General features: G+C 30.8%; 3 protein-coding genes and 1 pseudogene across 4 annotated transcripts; 1 reads left to right on the top strand and 3 right to left on the bottom strand.

Moving 5' to 3' along the window:
• The first annotated feature begins 4,215 nt into the window (after positions 1-4,215).
• LOC104755312 (protein neprosin) lies at positions 4,216-8,052 on the top strand. Of its 2 annotated transcripts, none has more exons than XM_010477669.3 (7): positions 4,216-5,016; positions 5,386-5,472; positions 5,567-5,776; positions 6,392-6,556; positions 6,652-6,705; positions 6,794-6,940; positions 7,494-8,052. In XM_010477669.3, exons 1-7 carry the CDS (start codon positions 4,639-4,641, stop codon positions 7,866-7,868), a joined length of 1,416 nt encoding a protein of 471 aa, XP_010475971.2. In that variant the 5' UTR covers positions 4,216-4,638; the 3' UTR covers positions 7,869-8,052. The 2 variants fall into 2 exon arrangements, with proteins under 2 accessions (XP_010475971.2, XP_019094741.2); XM_019239196.2 differs by having other exon boundaries at positions 4,359-5,016; positions 6,662-6,705; positions 7,494-8,033.
• Positions 8,053-10,665: 2,613 nt separating this feature from the next.
• On the bottom strand, positions 10,666-11,090 carry LOC104759157 (EMBRYO SURROUNDING FACTOR 1.1 pseudogene; annotated as a pseudogene).
• Positions 11,091-11,507: 417 nt separating this feature from the next.
• On the bottom strand, positions 11,508-11,998 carry LOC109130025 (EMBRYO SURROUNDING FACTOR 1.2-like). Its single transcript, XM_019239204.2, has 2 exons — positions 11,877-11,998; positions 11,508-11,779 (listed from the first exon to the last, which is right to left on the bottom strand). The coding sequence occupies exons 1-2, from the start codon at positions 11,935-11,937 to the stop codon at positions 11,577-11,579; spliced, it is 264 nt and encodes an 87-aa protein (XP_019094749.1). The 5' UTR covers positions 11,938-11,998; the 3' UTR covers positions 11,508-11,576.
• Positions 11,999-15,038: 3,040 nt separating this feature from the next.
• On the bottom strand, positions 15,039-15,399 carry LOC109129863 (EMBRYO SURROUNDING FACTOR 1.2-like). The gene is made up of 2 exons (XM_019238841.2): positions 15,327-15,399; positions 15,039-15,229 (listed from the first exon to the last, which is right to left on the bottom strand). Exons 1-2 carry the CDS (start codon positions 15,385-15,387, stop codon positions 15,039-15,041), a joined length of 252 nt encoding a protein of 83 aa, XP_019094386.1. The 5' UTR covers positions 15,388-15,399.
• Positions 15,400-19,664: the final 4,265 nt, after the last annotated feature.

The following is a 19,664-nucleotide window of genomic DNA, read 5'->3' as shown; positions in this document are numbered from 1 at the left end:
TTAGAGTTTTTTTTATTTTAAGAAAAGAAAATGAAATGTGATTCTATGAGATTTGACTATTAAATTTTGGGTAATTTTATAATATTTTACAACACAATACCAAAAGAAAATCAGATCAATAGTTAGAGCTATGTCCTCAGTTCATGTAAAACTTAAACCCAGAAACTGATCAATAGTTAGATCAATGGTGATGTTTTTTTTTTGTGTCCAAATAATAATCTGATCGAACTCTCCATAAGCTCAAATCCAGAAACTGATCCAAACCAATAGAATTCATTATCCATTTACTTTGCCTCTTATGATGTTGCGGCAAACCCAGAAAACTTGACGGCTCAGGGTGAGACTGGTTGAGAAGGTGGCTGATGATTGGCAGGGATTTTTGGCTTCAAGATCTTCAGTCTTTTTTTTCTCTGAAATCTTTCAAAATTCCACCTCTATAGGTATGATTTTGATTGTCATACTTTTCAACTAAAAAACAAAACAAACTTTCTTAAAATCATCTAAAGTAGCAAGTTTTTTAAAAATTGTGATATATTGAATAACAAGAAATTTCAAGTAGGTTTTAAAAATTACTGATTGAATAACAAGAGATTCTATATTATTTTAAAAGATTTTACATAAATCTTAAGTTGAATAACATAGGTTTTCAGAAGATTTTTAAAAATCCTCAATTGAATAACAAATGATTTTAAAAATACTCTAAAATCATCTATATATACATTTTTCAAGTACAATTATGAAATAAATCCTGAACTTGCCACTTATTTACAAGACTGCCATTGAGTTAATTTTAAAAAATAAAAATCGGATTGGGTTTGAAAATTATATATTATTAACAGATCAGGGTCCAAGCCCTTTTCATTTATACATCTTGCAATTAAGACATCAGACCAATATTTTTTGGCCCGAACGAGTCCAATTTTTTTTTCTTTTTTTCCATTGAATTGTTTTTAGAAGCTAATATATTACTAATATTAAAATTTTTAATCAATACTAATAAGAATCAAATGATGTGTTACATAATAAGAATCAATTAATCGACTTGCACAACTCTAAATACAAAAATCTTACACAATATAGGAATAAAACAACAAAGAATACAAATTCAAATTATATTATAGTCATATATTTTAAATTTATAATATATTATGTAATACTATTATCTTTACACTGTAAATGAAATAGAAAAATTAAAAAATAGTTTATTTGTTGACTAAATAAAATTTAATGAACATTAAGGATATATATAATAAACCACACCATATAGTAAATAGAAATTATACACTACATAATTATAGTTAATTCAACAAATACAAAAAATATTATTTACATATATATATATATATATATGTAATATAATCAATAAAGATTTTTTTTTAGTTTTTAAACGACAATATATCCCGCGGTGTACCGCGGGTGAATATCTAGTTTAGAATGTCAAATTTAATACCCCCTAAACTACTTAAACTCTTAAAGTTAAATTCTAGTTAACTTAGGTAAGTTACATTTAACTATATGGGGTCAATACTATATCAATAAATAATGATTTTTCCTTTTTCTCGAGTAATTTTCGTTTGAGCTTTTACACGCCCGTAATTTGGCAATATTCACGAAATAATTAGATGCAATTAAAGATGATTCTTTTTGTTTCTATGTTAAGTTAACTTCCAAATGATACATGTCGATTCATCCACCACTCTCTTTGACTTTGTTTTCTGTGTTTCTTTCTCAGTTTTTTGGTTTGTACTAATTTAATATATGTATTGGAATCTCGCAGATGACCTTCTCTGAAGCCAACCACCACACCAGTTAGTTCAGTTGATAGAAATGCATATCGACCGACATTTAATGCACACAAATTCGGTTGTGTGTATGTTAATAGAAATCACAATAATACACAAGGATCACACAACGGTTTGACCATATGATCCAACCACCATGCAATAATGACATACATTTGTGTAAGAATCATATATATATATGGCGGTTACTGTATACCATAACCGAAGCAAATTATTGGTTATAAACTTGTGACATAAAGTTTTAATCAGGAGCCTAAGTTAACTAGATTTCTAAATTATTTAGTACTAATGTTCGTCTATACAGATATTGTCAAATATTCTCGACAAATAATATGTAAAACATCAAAGAAAAGTCACTGTTGAATATTGATCTCATCTTTATACTATGGCGTGTATACATGCAGAAGAAAAGTAATTATATATACTTGGGAAATTATGCTGCTCACGATAAACATTTGGTAATGAGTTAGTTTTGACATTTACGCATAATAAACCAAGGATTAATTTAGAATGAATAATTATTCGTACTCAATGCTTAATTAACAAGTTTAAGGTTGTTTTTCTTCCTTTGAGAATGCACTAATGGTAGAAATATGGAAGAATCTATAACCCATGACTTGGTGCATGGATTATGGAAATATGATTACGAGTCTGAATCTCAAGTTATGCAACATATAAAAGTATATATTATTATGAATGTTGTTGGTTGAATAATACAGTACGTATATAGTATATGGCTTATTGATTATTCATTATGGACCGCGAGGGTAATCATGTTCGTCCATGTTAGACACAACTCAAGATTGTCTTTCATGAAATCGATGCGGGGGAAAAACTAAAATTGTGAAGCACAAAACTATATGTACTAGTGTTAGTGTACGTATTCAGATTAAACTCTTTTTAATGCTATTTAGGTTTAGAATATTGAAAAATACGATACCATAATTCAAGAGAGAGCAATAAGTAATGATAATTGGTGGGAATAAATTAAGAATGGCATGCATGGATGGGTCCCCAACATACGCACTCGAGCATGCATTGCTATTACCCAGCCGCGCGTGCCAACACAACCATCAACCATGTTATACTAGTTACTAGTATATTAAACTTTCTTATTGAGCAACATATACTAGTTACATCAACGTTTATAAACCAAAACTTCTTAACAATAACAAATTTGGTTACCCATTTTCTAATTTTTTTTTTGTTAGGTGGATTAACTATTGTTGACAAGATACACAGTTTGAAAAAATAATTAATTTTTCTTAAACCAAAAAGGAATTATATATAGACCCATATTTAATTGATAAAGAACAAACTGAATTTCATATGCTGTAAATTATTGAATTATCTTAAATTATTTGCTATTTAACTCTGATTAGAGGATTACAAGTTTAACAATATGATGGAAATAATATTTAATAATAATATTATGTTTTGTAAAAGAAAAGAAAAAGGAGAGAGTAGCTGACAGAAGGAACATATAGGGAAGAGAGAAAAGAGAAAAAGCTAAATTCAAGAATCAACAATAAGAAAAAAGTGAATTATTTGCAAAATTCTCTCTTTGTCTCTAAAAGATACAGAAAATGTTTTTTTTTTGTTTACGAAAAGACTCAAAGAGAACACAAACTAACACAAGATAAAACAAAGAAGAAGAAACACATAATTTTGACTGTCATTATCATAAGGAACACAGAAAACACAGGACTTTCCTTTTATCTTTGGCTATATACATATATTCACACACACAAAAACATACAATGTTTCAGGCTTTGTATCGCTAATTGGGAACACTTCTCCTCCCCCAAACTTTTCTTTCTCTTTTGACCATATGATTTTAAAATAGCTCATTTTTTTTTTTCATTTTTGGATTGAAAACTATCATAGTATATAATGGAAAAGATATTGTATTTAGACTCATGCATGTGTTTTCTCTTTTACTAATTTATCGTTAGCAATATTTATAACGAAAAAAAAAAAAATATATATATATATAGCATCAATTCTACGGATGGAAACTAAGGTTTGAGGTCTAATATTAGGGTATGGTCCATCTACATTTTATCGTTACTGTCATAGAATTGACCTTTTAACAGATTTTACGATAGTTTGAATTACACAGTCCATATAGTCCAAAAAATCCGATATAATAGGGTACAATGCTTTGAATAAGATTTTTATAAATTTTTTACAGAGATTACCATTCTTAAGCTGTCTTACTAATTAAAACAGAGACGTTTAAACTAGATTTTTTATTGTCGTCTGTTTCAGCTAAAATTGTTTTTAGGTAATTTACAGAGGAAGTGTTCATACTCATTTTCTTATGCCATGGACCAACCCCAAAAAAAGAAAGAGAAAAGCATCGTAGTTAGATTTTGCTTAGTCACACTTTATGTCGTCACTTTATGTCAGTGGGGCTTTTATGATTTTGTCATTTTTTATCTAATCTTTGGTTCCTCTCTATTCTTGGAGGTTAAAGTAAACAAAGGCATATGAATGATTTCATCACTACCCAAGTACTTATAACACCAACACAAAACACACATAGAAACATTTAGACTATTACTTTAAGACACCACAATTCCATAAACCTCTTTTAATACACTTCCTCTTCCTCTCCCTCTCTCTCTCTTTCTTTCTTGTTAACATAAAGAAGACAATAAGAGTGTTTCTTGATTCTTTATTTGGGGTTTGAAATGAAGAAATTTAGCTTTAATGGCTTTGGAAATGGTGAGAGCTTGAGGAGATTATAAAATAATTCAAGGGGGGTTTTTGTCTTCTTTTGCTCACTTTCTCATTTTTTTAATAATATCAAGAGAAATCGTTTTGGGTCTTGATGAGAGGAGGTGAGTTCGTGTTGAGGAAACCCAGAAACGGCAATAAATGCCGTCGTTTCGATCGATGCAATACAATGAGACAAACGGAAACAGAGTTGTTCTCAGAAGAAACAAGAATGATAACAAGAGAAAGAAGACGAGGAAGAAGAAGAAGAAGAAGAAGAAGCTTCTTCTTAGATATGATCCTTTTGTTACGTACTTGTTCCTCTAACATTCTTTTCCTCTCTCTTCTTCTTTTGTCTTCTTCTTCTTCTGTCTTGTCCGAGAATCTCTCACCGAGAAACCAAACTCTCCGGCCTCTCGAGGAGCTTAATAAGCTCAAAGCCATTAACCAACATCTCAGGAAGATCAATAAACCTTCCGTCAAGACAATTCATGTAAGTGAGATGAGATTTATCGTACGTAATCATCTTTTTAAAAACACAATCTCCTTCTTCCTCCCCCTCTGTATGTTTTCATTTCATATGTCTCATTAAAAACACTCTCATACTCTGTTTCTGGCTCTTTACGCTCTGTTTCAAGAACTCGCTCTGTTTCAAAAACTTGTTCTGTTTCTGATTCTTTAATGCTCTGTTTCAGAAACACACACGCTCTTGTCTTCCTCTTCTGTTTCGGATTTTTCGTTCCTCATTTTTAAATCACTCTTCTTCCTCTTATTGTGTTTCTGATTCGCTGTCCTCTCTTTTCTGGACACTCTTTCTCTTACTCTAATTGTCTGATTCATGGTCCCCATATTGTTGTTGCAGAGCCCTGACGGTGACATCATAGACTGTGTTTTATCACATCACCAGCCAGCATTTGATCATCCCAGATTAAGAGGACAGAGGCCAATGGTACACATACCATATTGCTAAGCTAAATTTTAATCAAACAGTCATTAGACCCGTTAATGAAATGATGAACTAATTTAAGCTTAAATTACTGAAGGATCCACCTGAGAGGCCAAGAGGGCACAACAGGAGAGGATTGAGACCAAAGAGCTTCCAGTTGTGGGGAATGGAGGGAGAGACATGTGATGAAGGAACTGTCCCTATCAGAAGAACAAAAGCAGAAGACATTCTCAGAGCAAACTCTGTTTCTAGCTTTGGCAAGAAACTCAGACATTACAGAAGAGACACTAGCAGTAACGGCCATGAAGTAAGATTTTCATCTCCTTTTTTTTTTCTTAGTTTATTTTTATTTCAAGAACATTAGTCATATGAAAATTTAGACCTATAAAATTTTTTTTTTGGGTTAAAGAAAATAATTGATAATTTTTTTTGTCCGGAGTGCTAATAAAATTCGAAATTTGAATTCTTGGTATGAAAATGTTTTGTATTTTGAAATCGATGGAATTTTTAATTATCTACTATCTTCGGACGAGAAGAAAAAAAGTGGTCAACGAAATTGGCAAGTGTTTTCACTTTCTTTTTAAAATTTATCTAGAATTGTTATAAATAAAATAATAATAAAAAAATAAGAGAAGGCAGACAAACTTGTCGGTAAAAAAGAAAGAAAAAGGAAAGAATATTGTGTAAAACTACACTACAAAAAACTTCTTTTAATTAAAAATGATTAATCCTCTTCTACATTCTGTCAACATTTTTTTTTCTTTTCCAAACTAATATTACCACATATATTAATTATAATAATAGAAAATTAGTTGGTTATGGAAAACACAAACTCTCACGACGATATAGAGCTCTGCTAAGTTTCATACACACACTAAATCCTTTTTATATTCTATCGGTTGTGTTTTTTAAAAAAATATAGCACGCGGTGGGATACGTGAGCGGAGAGAAATACTATGGTGCAAAAGCAAGCATAAATGTGTGGGCACCTCAGGTCCAGAACCAATACGAATTTAGTTTATCTCAGATTTGGATTATCTCTGGTTCCTTCGGTAATGATCTCAACACCATTGAAGCTGGCTGGCAGGTACTTAATTACTATCCTCAAACCAAATCATTTTTTAATATGTTATAATTAGTATCAATTGCTAACTGTGGATCATCATAACTATCTGCCATTAGGTGAGTCCAGAGCTCTATGGAGATAATTACCCAAGATTCTTTACTTACTGGACTGTAAGTAATCTGCCTTTTTGTATTTATATGTATATTGTTTAGAGTTTAAAGAATATTATTAACTAGTTCTTATGTTTTTTGGTGACAGAACGATGCATATCAAGCAACTGGTTGCTACAATCTCTTGTGTTCCGGTTTTGTCCAAACCAATAGTGAGATTGCGATTGGAGCTGCAATATCTCCCTCGTCTTCATACAAGGGTGGACAATTCGATATTACTCTCCTTATTTGGAAGGTACAACTTGACCTTCTCTATTTTATCATCAAAATATTCTCTCATCTAGTCACACTCTAGCTTACAATGTTCATTCATTTTCTTATCTTTGAAAATTGGGTATACAGTACAGGAAAAGAAAAAACAATCTACTGCATATGCTTTAATTAGAAGATGCTCTATCTTTTTCTCTTTTTATCATTTTAAGAGAAAACAAAAAGAGAAGTATACTTGAGTATCATACCACTTATTACAAACTCTTTACTTTTGCTCGAAGTTATTCTTTTTTTTTTTCCATTCTTTGATACATTTGTCCCCAAATAGTTCAACATACTGACTCTCAAAGCAATGCTAGGAGCATGGCTCCTTGAGTTATCAAATTAATAGTACTATTTATTTCCTCTAGCTAGCCTCACATGGTCGGGGTCATGATTAAAGGCATGCTTAGTTCTTTTTTTTAAATATAAAGTAGAACATATTTATTCTTTATTGTTAAGTGCTTAAAAATTCATCTTAATGTTATTGTCACTGAATATCGTGTGTTTTAAATACATTATACTATGTTTGATTTCAGGATCCGAAGCATGGGAATTGGTGGCTGGAATTCGGGTCGGGTATTCTAGTCGGGTATTGGCCATCGTTCTTGTTCACACACCTGAAGGAGCACGCGAGCATGGTCCAATACGGTGGCGAAGTCGTAAATTCACAAAATGGAGGCCACACTTCAACACAGATGGGAAGTGGACATTTTGCAGAGGAAGGGTTCACGAAATCTTCTTATTTCAGAAACATCCAAGTAGTTGATTGGGATAACAATTTGGTCCCTTCTCCTAATCTTAAAGTACTTGCGGATCATCCGAATTGTTACGATATTCAAGGTGGTTCTAACCGGGCTTGGGGGAGTTATTTTTATTACGGAGGACCAGGCAAGAATCCTAAATGCCCTTAAAAACAAAAATTTAAATTAGGCTTTAGGGAATGGGAAGGTGTTTTAGGTTATAAGAGCCACTTTCATCATTTATTAGTTTTTTTTTTGTTATGATCATGTTCATTTATGTGTAAATGTGAAAAAGTATATTGGAGGAAATGTACAAGGGACATATGTTATACTTTATATATTGTCTATCATCTCACATGTCAGTCAGGTAATGATTTATTCTTTACCTGGTTCTAGTCTTTAAAGTGATACAATTAAGCATTATAAGAATGTTTGGAAAACTCTGAAATTTGAATAAGTAGATACAGTAAAACTTCTATAAATTAATACTCTATAAATTAATAAATACTATAAATTAATAAATTTTGCCAGTCCCAAGTCGGGCCAGTGGAAAAAATAACAAAATTCGATAAGATAATAAGATAATAATTTTTCTGAAATCCCCATGTAAAATATGGTCTCAATAATATCATAAATTAAAAATTATGTAAATTTACATATATATATATATATACTGATATAATAATGTATGTTTCTCCTAAAGCTCATATCTATAAAACAATTTTATGTTGTATTTTCAAACTATAATGATATAAAATATTTTGTAACATGTCATAAAGATAGCTACATTTAAAAAAAAAATTCTAGATATCCGTAATTTACATTTTGATAGTTTGATTGACTATTAAAATACAACAATTTATATTATTATTCATAAATTTAATTTTATGTATGTCATGTGTATAAGTGAATTTGTCTATTGTATTTGTAATTTAGTTAATAATGTTTTCTAAATATTACAAATTCAATTCCAAAACCATAAAATTTTGAATATCCGAAATGTTAAAATTGTCTTAATTCATAATTTTTAAAAGTTAAACTATGAAAAATATATCTATAAATTAATAATTATAATTTACACTATAAATTAATAATTATTAATTTACATTATAAAATAATTATTATTAATTTATAGATAAATTAATATCACTATAAATTAATAAAATGTCTTGGTCCCAATATTATTAATTTATAGAGGTTTTACTGTCTGTACATCAGGTTATTTATTATAGTTTTAGAGGAGGACAATGGATGTTGCAATAGTGTTGGTCTTCCCAGCAAAGATTTAGATTTGTCCCGCAACAATAACAATCTCTTTTGAAAACATAGTCGCAATAGTCAAGGAAACATGGAGGTATAAAGATTTTGTTCGACCTTCCTATCTCGCTTACCTACATCCTCACACCTGCACATCAATATTAACACACCCCAGCTTTGACGATGTTCACAGCCTAGCTATCCGTTGAAGCGAGTGGTGTACGGCAATCACACCAATAAGAACAGACCGGTTTACATGAGCAAACCAACATGATGACCAGGTCAAAAGATGGATTCATGACGTGGAGATATTTGATTTGAGTATGTAGAACATATATATACGTTCGTTTTTATGTAAACATATATTTGTGGGCTGGATATAACGTTGGGACTTTGGGTGCTTTAAAAGAGTTTTTTTTTGGTTAGCATGATTATTGGTAACATTTTGATCAGATCTCTCTTTTGTTTTTGGTGATTTTTTTTTTTAAAAACAATCGTGGTTATAATAAGTTTCTCAATACATAATATAAAGAAAAGAATCCAAATAGTTATATAGATAGTTCTCTTATTAAAATAAAGCAATTTAGTTGTGAAAACAAATATATTTATAGCGGTACATCAGTTTTTTAAAAATTCAAAGCTTATGCGAGGACAAGAGGGACTAGAATTGCAATCTCTTTGGTTTTTCATACATAGCTTTGGATTTTTGATACAGCACCAACATGGCCATTTAGCGAAAATTTTACCACATTGAGCAGGGCCACACGGTGGGATATAGAACTTGCTCTCTGTTACTCTAACATCCATATGCATGCCTACGCATTAGAAACCACACGTCATTAACCAACATTGAAAATGACAAAAAAAAGACAAAGAAATGATTATTATACACACATATATATGAAGAAGTCTAGACATACACTGATGTTGAACAAAGAGGGAAAACATGAATATGCATATGAGAGCTGTCTCTGATTTCATCGTTTATTTGTCTTAAACAATCTTCTGATGGATATCTCTTGTTTCGTTTGTCTTATTTCAATACATTCATATATATAGACTGTAAAATTGAAATGAAAACTCTTCTTACACTATATTGTTCACCATCTTAAAAAAAATAAACTATATACAGTCATTAAACACTATTTAAATTAGTCAAGTAATTTTCCTTTTCTATATTTTTTTAGACTATACTGTTGAAATGAAAATAATTCTTACAAATATGGTTCATCATATTATTAAAGTTAAGTATATACTGTCATTATTTATTATTATTTTAAAATTATTCAAGTGATTTACTTAAATTTTTTTGGTGTAAATCATCTATATAATTGTTAAAGAAAATAAAATATGACTATATCTTTTTGCACATCTAAATTTATGCCATTCTTTTTTAAAAAAAAATTGATCTATTTTAATACATATATAGATCTTACATGAATCTTCAATTAGTTATTATTATCTTATATCCTATAGATTTAAGAAGATTGTTACATAAATTCTAGTATATTATTTTTTGGGATCACGTACATTAGCTTTTTACATAGAATGATTTCATTTCAAAATATTACATAAATGATAAAAGTTTAAAAATCTTATAAAGTTAGTAGTTTATATAAAATCTTTAGAAAATGCCATCGAAATCATATTATAAAGAAAATTAAGATAATTGTATGGAATGTTCTTATTTTAATTGAAGCAAATAGTGACATTAGGAAAAGTAGTACAATTCAGCACTATAATAATGCGTCGTTGTAAATCGGTTTATTAAAGGTTTTAAACTTTAGGATGAGGACAATGAGTGTTGCAATAGTGTTGGTTGTCGTAGCATTGATTTTCCTTTGATCCGCAGCAATAACAGTTTCTTCTAAAACTGAAAGTAGGGTCGCAATTAACATGAAATTAAAACATGTTGGTACATAGATTGTGTTCCACCTTCCTATATCTCTAACCTCCATCCTCACACCTGCACCTTGAGTTTAAACAGACATCAACCCAATTTCTATGATGAAAAAGCAATTTCAATAAATATATTTTTCTATATATCAGAAAACCTATATTTTACATACATTGATTTAGAGCAAATAGAGTGAGCATGAGTATGCAGATGAGAGAGTACATATGTGATATTTTCATGGTTGGATGTCCCAAAATAATTTATTGTATTTTTTGGTTATATATATAAGTTGTTGTAATATACAGAATGTGTTAATCAATATATACAAGAAATAGAAAAGCCAATATTTCAAGAAATATTTTTCTTAAACAGTCTTATTATGTCTCTTGTTTTGTTGTCTTATTTTAATATACTATATGAGAAGTATTCTTGCATATATTGGTCTTCATCTTAAAAAGGTCAACTGGTCAAGTATATATCATTATTATTGTCGATTAACATGATGAGAACAATCTTTTCAAAGATTATGACACAAATTCATTCCCATATAACAAAATCATATTAAAAAAAAAAAGACAAGATATGCAATTTTTATATGATAATAATAAGAACTAATAAGTATAATTTGTATTTTTTGGGTTTGGAAATGCAATAAATTTCGTTTTTAACCATACTAATTAATTTCTTTTTTCTTTTTTCACATATTAATATAATTTTTTTACACATTAATTTTCTAAAGGATTAGACTTTAAAGGAGGACAACGGGGGCTGGTATCGCATGCTTTTTGGGTCCAGTAACAAATCGTTATATCATGAAAACAACACCAACAATTCCGTTTGAAAAAAGTTTCGCTGCATCGGGCAGGAACACAATTTGGAATGTAGAACTTGCTCCCGCTCTCTCTTTCTCCAACATCCGCATGCATGCCTACACATTTGAATTGAAACTACACATCATTAACCAAACATTGCCAATAAACGAAAACAAAGAGAGAGAGAGAGAGTTGTTATATAAAAGCACTTACATTGATGAAGAGCAAAGAAGGAGAGCATGGATATGAGGAATATAACTGTTTGTGACTTCATCGTTTTGTTTGTCTTGGACAACAATTTTATGATTTATTTTCTCTAAATGCAAGTAAAGTATGTGATTTCTATTTTATAGTCACATGTATTGTTCATAATTTAATAAGGTAAAGTAAATATTGTCATTAATAACTATCTAAACTAGTTAACCAGTCAACCAAATTTGTTTACAGAATTGCCGTGTCGTCTAGTGATTTTAGGAGTCAGCGGTACTAACTTTTAGTTTGACTTCCTTCCAGTAATAACTTTAGTGTTCCTTGGCCAAGTGTAGTCAACGACTCTAAGATTTTTCCAAATTGTGTAACTTTCTTTTGGCCATAATCTAAAGTTAATATGTACTACTTAATTAATACCCTTAAGTTATGATATTTACAGTATATTTTTTTAAGTTATGATTTTCTTTTTTCTTTCTGGTAGTGATTTTAAGTTATGATATGAACATAGAAAAAGAGACAATTTCTTTAACTTGTTTATTTAAGTATTATCATATTTACATTTTTAAAAAAGAATTCATCTTGCAAATATTGGTCTTCATCTTAAAAAGGTTAAGTATGTACTATTATACCGATAAATTTTTATTATTATAGATTAAGAGCATTTTCATCCCTCATCTTTAAGAGAAAATATCTCTAAATTAAGAAATTAATAAGCAAAAATTAATATTAATTAAATTGTTTTGATTTATTTCAGCTACAGATAAATCTTTATTATTATATATTAAGAACATCTTCATCCCTCATCTTTAAGAGAAAATATCTCCAAATTAAGAAAATAATAAGCAAAAATTAATACTCCATCTGTTTCACAAAGAGTGTCATTTTAGAAAAAAAAATTTGTTACACAAAGTGTCATTCTACATTTCTAATGTGTTTTTTAATGCTAAATTTTTTTTTTTACCCCTAAACCCACAGTTATTTTCATCAGCTATTTTCATTAAATTTAAACCATTAATCACCTATTAAATAGGGACAAACATGTATAATTCAAAATTTTCTTAATTTGTGTGAAATGTGTTAAAATGATACTTTTTGTGAAACAGAGAGAGTAATTAAATTGTTTTGATGTTTTTCAACCTAAGACATTATGTTTTAAATGTTCCAAGACACCAAAACAATTTAATTAATATATTTTTTTTCACTTTTGTTTTTTTTAAGACATCTCCCCCTAAAGAATAAAGATGAGGGATGACGATGGTCTAACATGACGTGAACAATCTTTTCAAAGATTATGAAACAAATTCATATCCATATAACAAAATTAATTATAAACGACAAGATAAGCAATTTCTATGTGATAATAATAACAATAAGAACTAAGTATAATTTATATTTTTGGGTTTTGAAATGCAATAATTTAGTTTTTAACCATACTAAATTATTTTTCCTTCTTTTGATGTATTGATTTTTTTGTTTTACACATTAATTTTCTTAAAGATTAAAACTTTAAAGGAGGACAACGGGGGCTGGACTCGCATGCTTTTTTGGTATAGAAACAAATATTTTGATGATGAAAACAACACCAACAATTCCGTTTGATACTAATACCTTCGCCGCATTGGGCAGGAACACAGTTTGATAGTTGGAGCTTGCTCACGCTATCTATTTCTCTAACATCCACGTGCATGCCTACACATTTGAAACTACAAATCGTTAACACAATAAACGAAAACAAAGGTTTGCTATATATTTATGAAAACACTTTATACATACATTGCTGTAGAGCAAATAAAGAGAACATGAGTATGAAGAATATAACTGTTGGTGACTTCATCGTTTGTTTTGTCTTAGACAACAATTTTATGATTTATTTGCTCTTGTTTAGTTGTCTTAGTAAAGTACACAGTATGTGAAATCTCCTTTATTTATAGTCACGTATATTGTATCATCGTCTTATTCATTATCTAAACTAGTCAACTGATTTCAGTTTTTTTTTACCAAAACTGAATGTACTTAATTACCATAGAGAATTTTCCAAGTGTGGTAGATTTATTTATCAAAAAGTCAATAGCACTAACTTTTATTTTGACTACATTCCAGTCAAACTTTTGTTCCTTGGCCAAGTGTAGTCAACGTACGACTCTAAATTAGACATGACCACAATTACGGTTATCACCGTTACAGTTTATTAACTACCGATTATAGTTATAAATTTTGTTTAATCTTCGGTTATGGTTAAACGGTTATGGTTAAATACGGTTCCGGTTAAAGTGGTTACGTTTATATATGGTTAAGGTTATTTAATAATATGATACGATTGATATTATTTGATGATATAATATAACTAATATTATTTATTTCTAATTAATATGTTCTTTTAGTATATTCATAATTCTATACATCATATAATTCATATTAAATAAATAATTATTAGTATATTCTATTACGTTTTTAAAATGGTTACGGTTAACATAATATGGTTAACTATAGGGTTAATCAACGATTTTGATACGGTTACAGTTAATTAACGGTTATGGTTAATATAATTTAACTATCTATTTACGGTTACGAGTTTTAACCATTTTCTATGATTACGTTCGAATATGGTCTGAATTACGGTTACGGTTTAATTTTGGTCGTGCCTACTCTAGATTTCTCAAATTTTGTACCTTTCTTTTTTTTGAACACATAAAAAAAAAACGACTTCTCTAGTATCTTGCATTCAAAAACAAAAATAAACAAATATTAAACAAATAACACATAAATAATAAAGAAAAAAACAAATATTAATTAAATTGTTTTGATGTCTTTAAATTTAAAACATTATCTCTTAGTGTTTTAAATGTCGCAAGACACCAAAACAATTTATTTAATAATTTTTTTTTTATCTATTTTTTATATTTGAAGACATCTTCCCCTAAAAATGAGGGATAGAAATGATCTAACATGACGTGAATAATCTTTGAAACAAATTCATATCCATATAACAAAATCAATTATAAAACGACAAGATATGCAATTTCTATGTGATAATATCATAATAATAATAAGTATAATATAAATTTTTGGGTTTTGAAATGCAACAATTTAGTTTTTAACCATAGTAATTTCTTTTGCCTTTTTCACGTATTGATATTTTTTCTTACACATTAATTTTCTGAAAGATTATAACTTTAAAGGAGGACAACGGGGGCTGGAAATGCATTCGTTTTTGGTATTGAAACAAATATTTTGATTGTGAAAACAACACCAACAATCATGTTTGAAAAAACCCTCTTCGCCGCATTTGGCAGGAACACAGTTTGGTATTTGGAGCTTGCTCACATTATCAATTTCTCTAACATCCACGTGCATGCCTACACATTTGAAACTACAAATCATTAACCAAATATTGACAATAAACGAAAACAAAGAGAGGTTTGCTATATGTTTATGAAAATACTTTATACATACATTGCTGTAGAGCAAAGAAAGAGAACATGAATATGAAGAATATAACTGTTGGTGACTTCATCGTTTGTTTTGTCTTAGACAACAATTTTATGATTTATTTGCTCTTGTTTAGTTGTCTTAGTAAAGTACAGTATGTGAAATCTCCTGTATAGGCCTGGGCAAAAAAACCGGAACCGAAAATCCGAACCGGAACCGACCCGAAAATATGGACCCGAATCCGAACCCGGAACCGGTAGAATACCCTATTGGGTCCTAATCTCCTAAATCCGAAGAACCGAAACCGAACCCGGAACCGAACCGAGAACCGAATAGATACCCGACAAACCCGAAATAAAATAATATACATAAAATACTAGTTATATTTTTTTATTTATAACATAGTTATTCAAAGTTACAACTTAAAATTCAAAAATATTAGTTCTTCCTAAATCAAAATACTCAAAATAACCAAAATTATATTAAAATGTTTAGCTATATTTTTTAAAAAATTAACCAATTTTTAAAAAAAATTAATTTTAAAATTTTAATTTTGATATTTAACATTAAAATTTCCGGGTAATCGGGTAAAATTCAGGTTATCAGGTTAAATTTCGGGTAATCGGGTACAAAAAAACCTGAACCCGGATGATACCCGATTTTTCGGGTATTTATAGGTTCTGAAATTTTAGACCCGAACCGACCCGAACCCGATAAGACCCGAACCGAATCCGAACCGATATTTTCTGTTTACTCTATTGGATCCTAAACTCCTCTACCCGAAAAATCCGAACCCGATCGGTTCCTACCCGAATCCGATCGGTTCCTACCCGAATCCGACCTGAGTACCCGAATGCCCAGGGCTACTCCTGTATTTATAGTCACGTATATTAATGTTTCATCGTCTTATTGATTATCTAAACTAGTCAAGTAATTTTGTAGTCAACCGATTTCAGTTTTTTACCAAAACTGAATTTACTTAGTTACTATAGAGATTTTGCCAAGTGTGGTAGATTTATCAAAAAAGCCAATAGCACTAACTTTTATTTTGACTACTTTCCAGACTTTTGTTCCTTGGCCAAGTGTAGTCAACGTACGACTCTAGATTTCCCAAATTGTGTACCATCTTTTGAACACAGAAAAATAGTACAGTATAAAACAACTTCTCTAGTATCTTGTATTCAAAAATTTAATCTATTCTTTTCGACATGTTATATAACATATAAATAAATCAATTTGTATCAGTAGTAATAGTAATAGACTATATCGGGAAGCACTTGTTGAAATTTATAAAGGAAAACGAATCTACGGATTATGAAGACATTGTAACTTGTTTTTATCTTGTTCGTTGAGCTTTAAGGAGCAATTTCAATGAATGTGATTTTTGGCCACTAGCTACAATATTATTCTGTATTATATACTCTCTCCATACCTTAATTATTTCACAATTTTTGTATCTTGGTCTTGGGAATTGGAGATAGAACACCGTAGTATATGAATAAGCTAGTGGAAACCACAATTCTTTAATGCACACTTGACCGCTGTTGCAGTATCTCAAGATAAGTCTAATACGCTAATAATTAAGACTAAAAGTTTAAGATATCCGAAAAAAGGACGAATATGAAAAAAATGAATTAATTAACCTTTAATTCCCCGAATATTATCAAGCCCATCAAGTAGTCTGCCTCACACACTATTCTGAATCTCTTAGGCTGTGAATGGTGAACATAAAAAAGTGCGGTTTTCAATATTTTACAAAAAAACGCTTTTGTGTTACCATTCATATTGTTTTAGTTTATGGTCTGCGTTTTTTAAAAACTGATGATGAAACCGCGCACGGATTTCTATAACTCACAAAAATGAAATATTGTGTTCATTTTCTACCCACACGTAAATAGGTGTGGTTTTCAGAAAACCGCACATTTTTTACATTTCAATAGTAAAACTCAGTTATATATATGTATATATACATAAGTGTTAGAGTTTGCATATACGTTTGTACATCTATTTGTAAGAAGATATAGAGTATATAATAATATTATACTAATGTATGGTTATTTATTTCTAATTTTTTTGTTGGTTGCATTATATGTTATTTTTTTCAAACTCTCAAATATATTGAAATTCTTAAATAACTTTGTATTAAATTGTTTAGCAAATATTATTGAATAATTTTATTTTATTTAATATGTAAAACCGCACTTATCTCGCATAACGCTTTCCCCGCAGTTTAGCAAATATAGATCATCACGAAATCGAGCTGTGAGATATTATATGTCAAATATAGCAAATATATTTCACCAATCAAATATCATTCTGTACCGCTTATTTTGCAGAAACCGCACTTGTCCCGTAAACCGCACGTACTGCAGTTGAACCGTACCGCATCCTAAAACCGCTTTCCCCACACAACCAAACATAAGAACCGCACGTACCGCAGTTAATTTTTCTTCCACGACAATGGATCCTTTCCTCAAAAGGAAAAGAACAATTTAAATGTATATTACCCTCTTTACCAATTTGGAAAAGAACAATTACTGCAAGCCATGTGCTGCACATGATGTGCATTAGTTCCCCGCGAATTCACGTTTTCCATGCTTAAATTAACCTCTCTTTTTTTTTTTTTCATACATTCCATATATATAAACAGATCTTAACACATATCCGCACTTATCCATATTCACGTAACACAATTACACACATTGTGAAAAAAAAAAAAAAAAAAGCCGAAAGGAAAATAAATAATTAGAGCTAAAAACATTGTGATTAAAAAAATAAAATGGATTTTTTTTTTTTTTTTTTTTTTTTTTTTACAATCAAACCCCATATATTAAGTTATCGGAGATGACTCTCTTCGAGAGAGAGCCAGTTAGGTACCGACGAGCTTACATGGGAAAAACAGAAACCTCGTGCTCTTGCACATTTCGCAAGTTTATCAGCATGAGTATTATCCTCTCGAAGAATATATCTAATACTAAAATTAGCAAATCTATCTCTGAAATGAATAAAATTCTTTAATTCTGATGAAAAGGTCGGCCAATCCTCGATATTAGACGTCATCCTTAGGAGGTCTGAACAATCCGTAGCAAAAAGAGCGTTATCCATGTCCGGCGCTAATAAACACTCCATAGCCCAAATAAGGGTATCTAACTCTGCATGTAAAGGGGATAGACTTCTGCGCGATCCTTTGAGCCCCATTTGCAAGATTCTATCACCGATAGCCGCAATCCAACCATGCCCACTTCTATCCACCTCTGTATGCCAAGATCCGTCTATAAAGCATACAAGAGATTCTTGAGGAATTGGGATCGAAGGTATGCCTGCTTCTGCTACTGCTGGTGCTAAGTCTCTATTATTTGTTTTTCTCCAAACTTCTTCTTCTTGGATAGCTTTCTCCAGTGTATCTTGCGGAGACTCAGAAATATTTTCAAACACTTTCTTGTTTCTTGCCTTCCAAATGTACCACATCACCCAAGGGAATGTCTGCAGATTTTGATCAAGAGCACCATAGTCTCTACCGCTCCCATATAGAAAATCGAGGTTGCTATATAGGGAAGATGAGGGAAACACCATAGGATGGGTAGGGATTGTTGATAAAGCCCACACTTGTCGTGCTGGGGGGCATTCAAATAGCATGTGATTAATAGTTTCCTCCTCCGCTCCGCATCTAGGGCAATCCTTATCTCTACCAATATGGCGATAATGCAAGCGCTGGCAAGTTGCCAAGCACCCAGTCACACATTGCCACACGAAATGCTTCAGCTTTCGTGATGTTTTTAACTTCCATGCTTGCGCCTTGAGTGTCGTAACACTAGGTCCCTGAAGAGGGAGGTCGCAAACAGGGCGAGAGATAGCTCTCGCGACTTCGTATCCAGACTTAACGGTATAGTTCCCAGACTTTGTCAGAGTCCACGAATACCCGTCCCTCGAGGCGTTTAAGCTCGGTTTTATTCCCAGAATAAGGGTAATTTCTTTCGGGGGAAAAAGTTCCCGAAGACGCTCCATTTTCCACATTTTTGTGTTGAAATCAATCAAGGTGTTAACACAAATCAAGGGATTCCTCTCATTAGTTAACCCTTGTGGTGGTCGTGCTGGCGTGTCTGGGATCCATGGTTCAGTCCATATGCACGTGTTAAACCCCGAGCTTATGGTCTTACGGATTCCATGCGAGAGAACATGTTTTGCCGCCAACATGCTCCTCCACCCGTATGAAGGTCGATTTGATACCTGTATCTCTAATGGACTACAGTATCGAAAGTATCTCCCTTTAAGAACTCGGCTAAGGAGAGAATCTGGATATATGAGTAATCTCCATAGCTGCTTTGCCAACAAGGCAAGATTAAATTCTTCTAGTGTTCGGAA

The sequence above is a fragment of the Camelina sativa genome, chromosome 17 (genome assembly GCF_030686135.1).
Source record: "Camelina sativa cultivar CO46 ecotype springtype chromosome 17, ASM3068613v1".
Lineage (NCBI taxonomy): Eukaryota > Viridiplantae > Streptophyta > Magnoliopsida > Brassicales > Brassicaceae > Camelina > Camelina sativa.
This window is presented reverse-complemented; position numbering and strand designations above follow the sequence as displayed.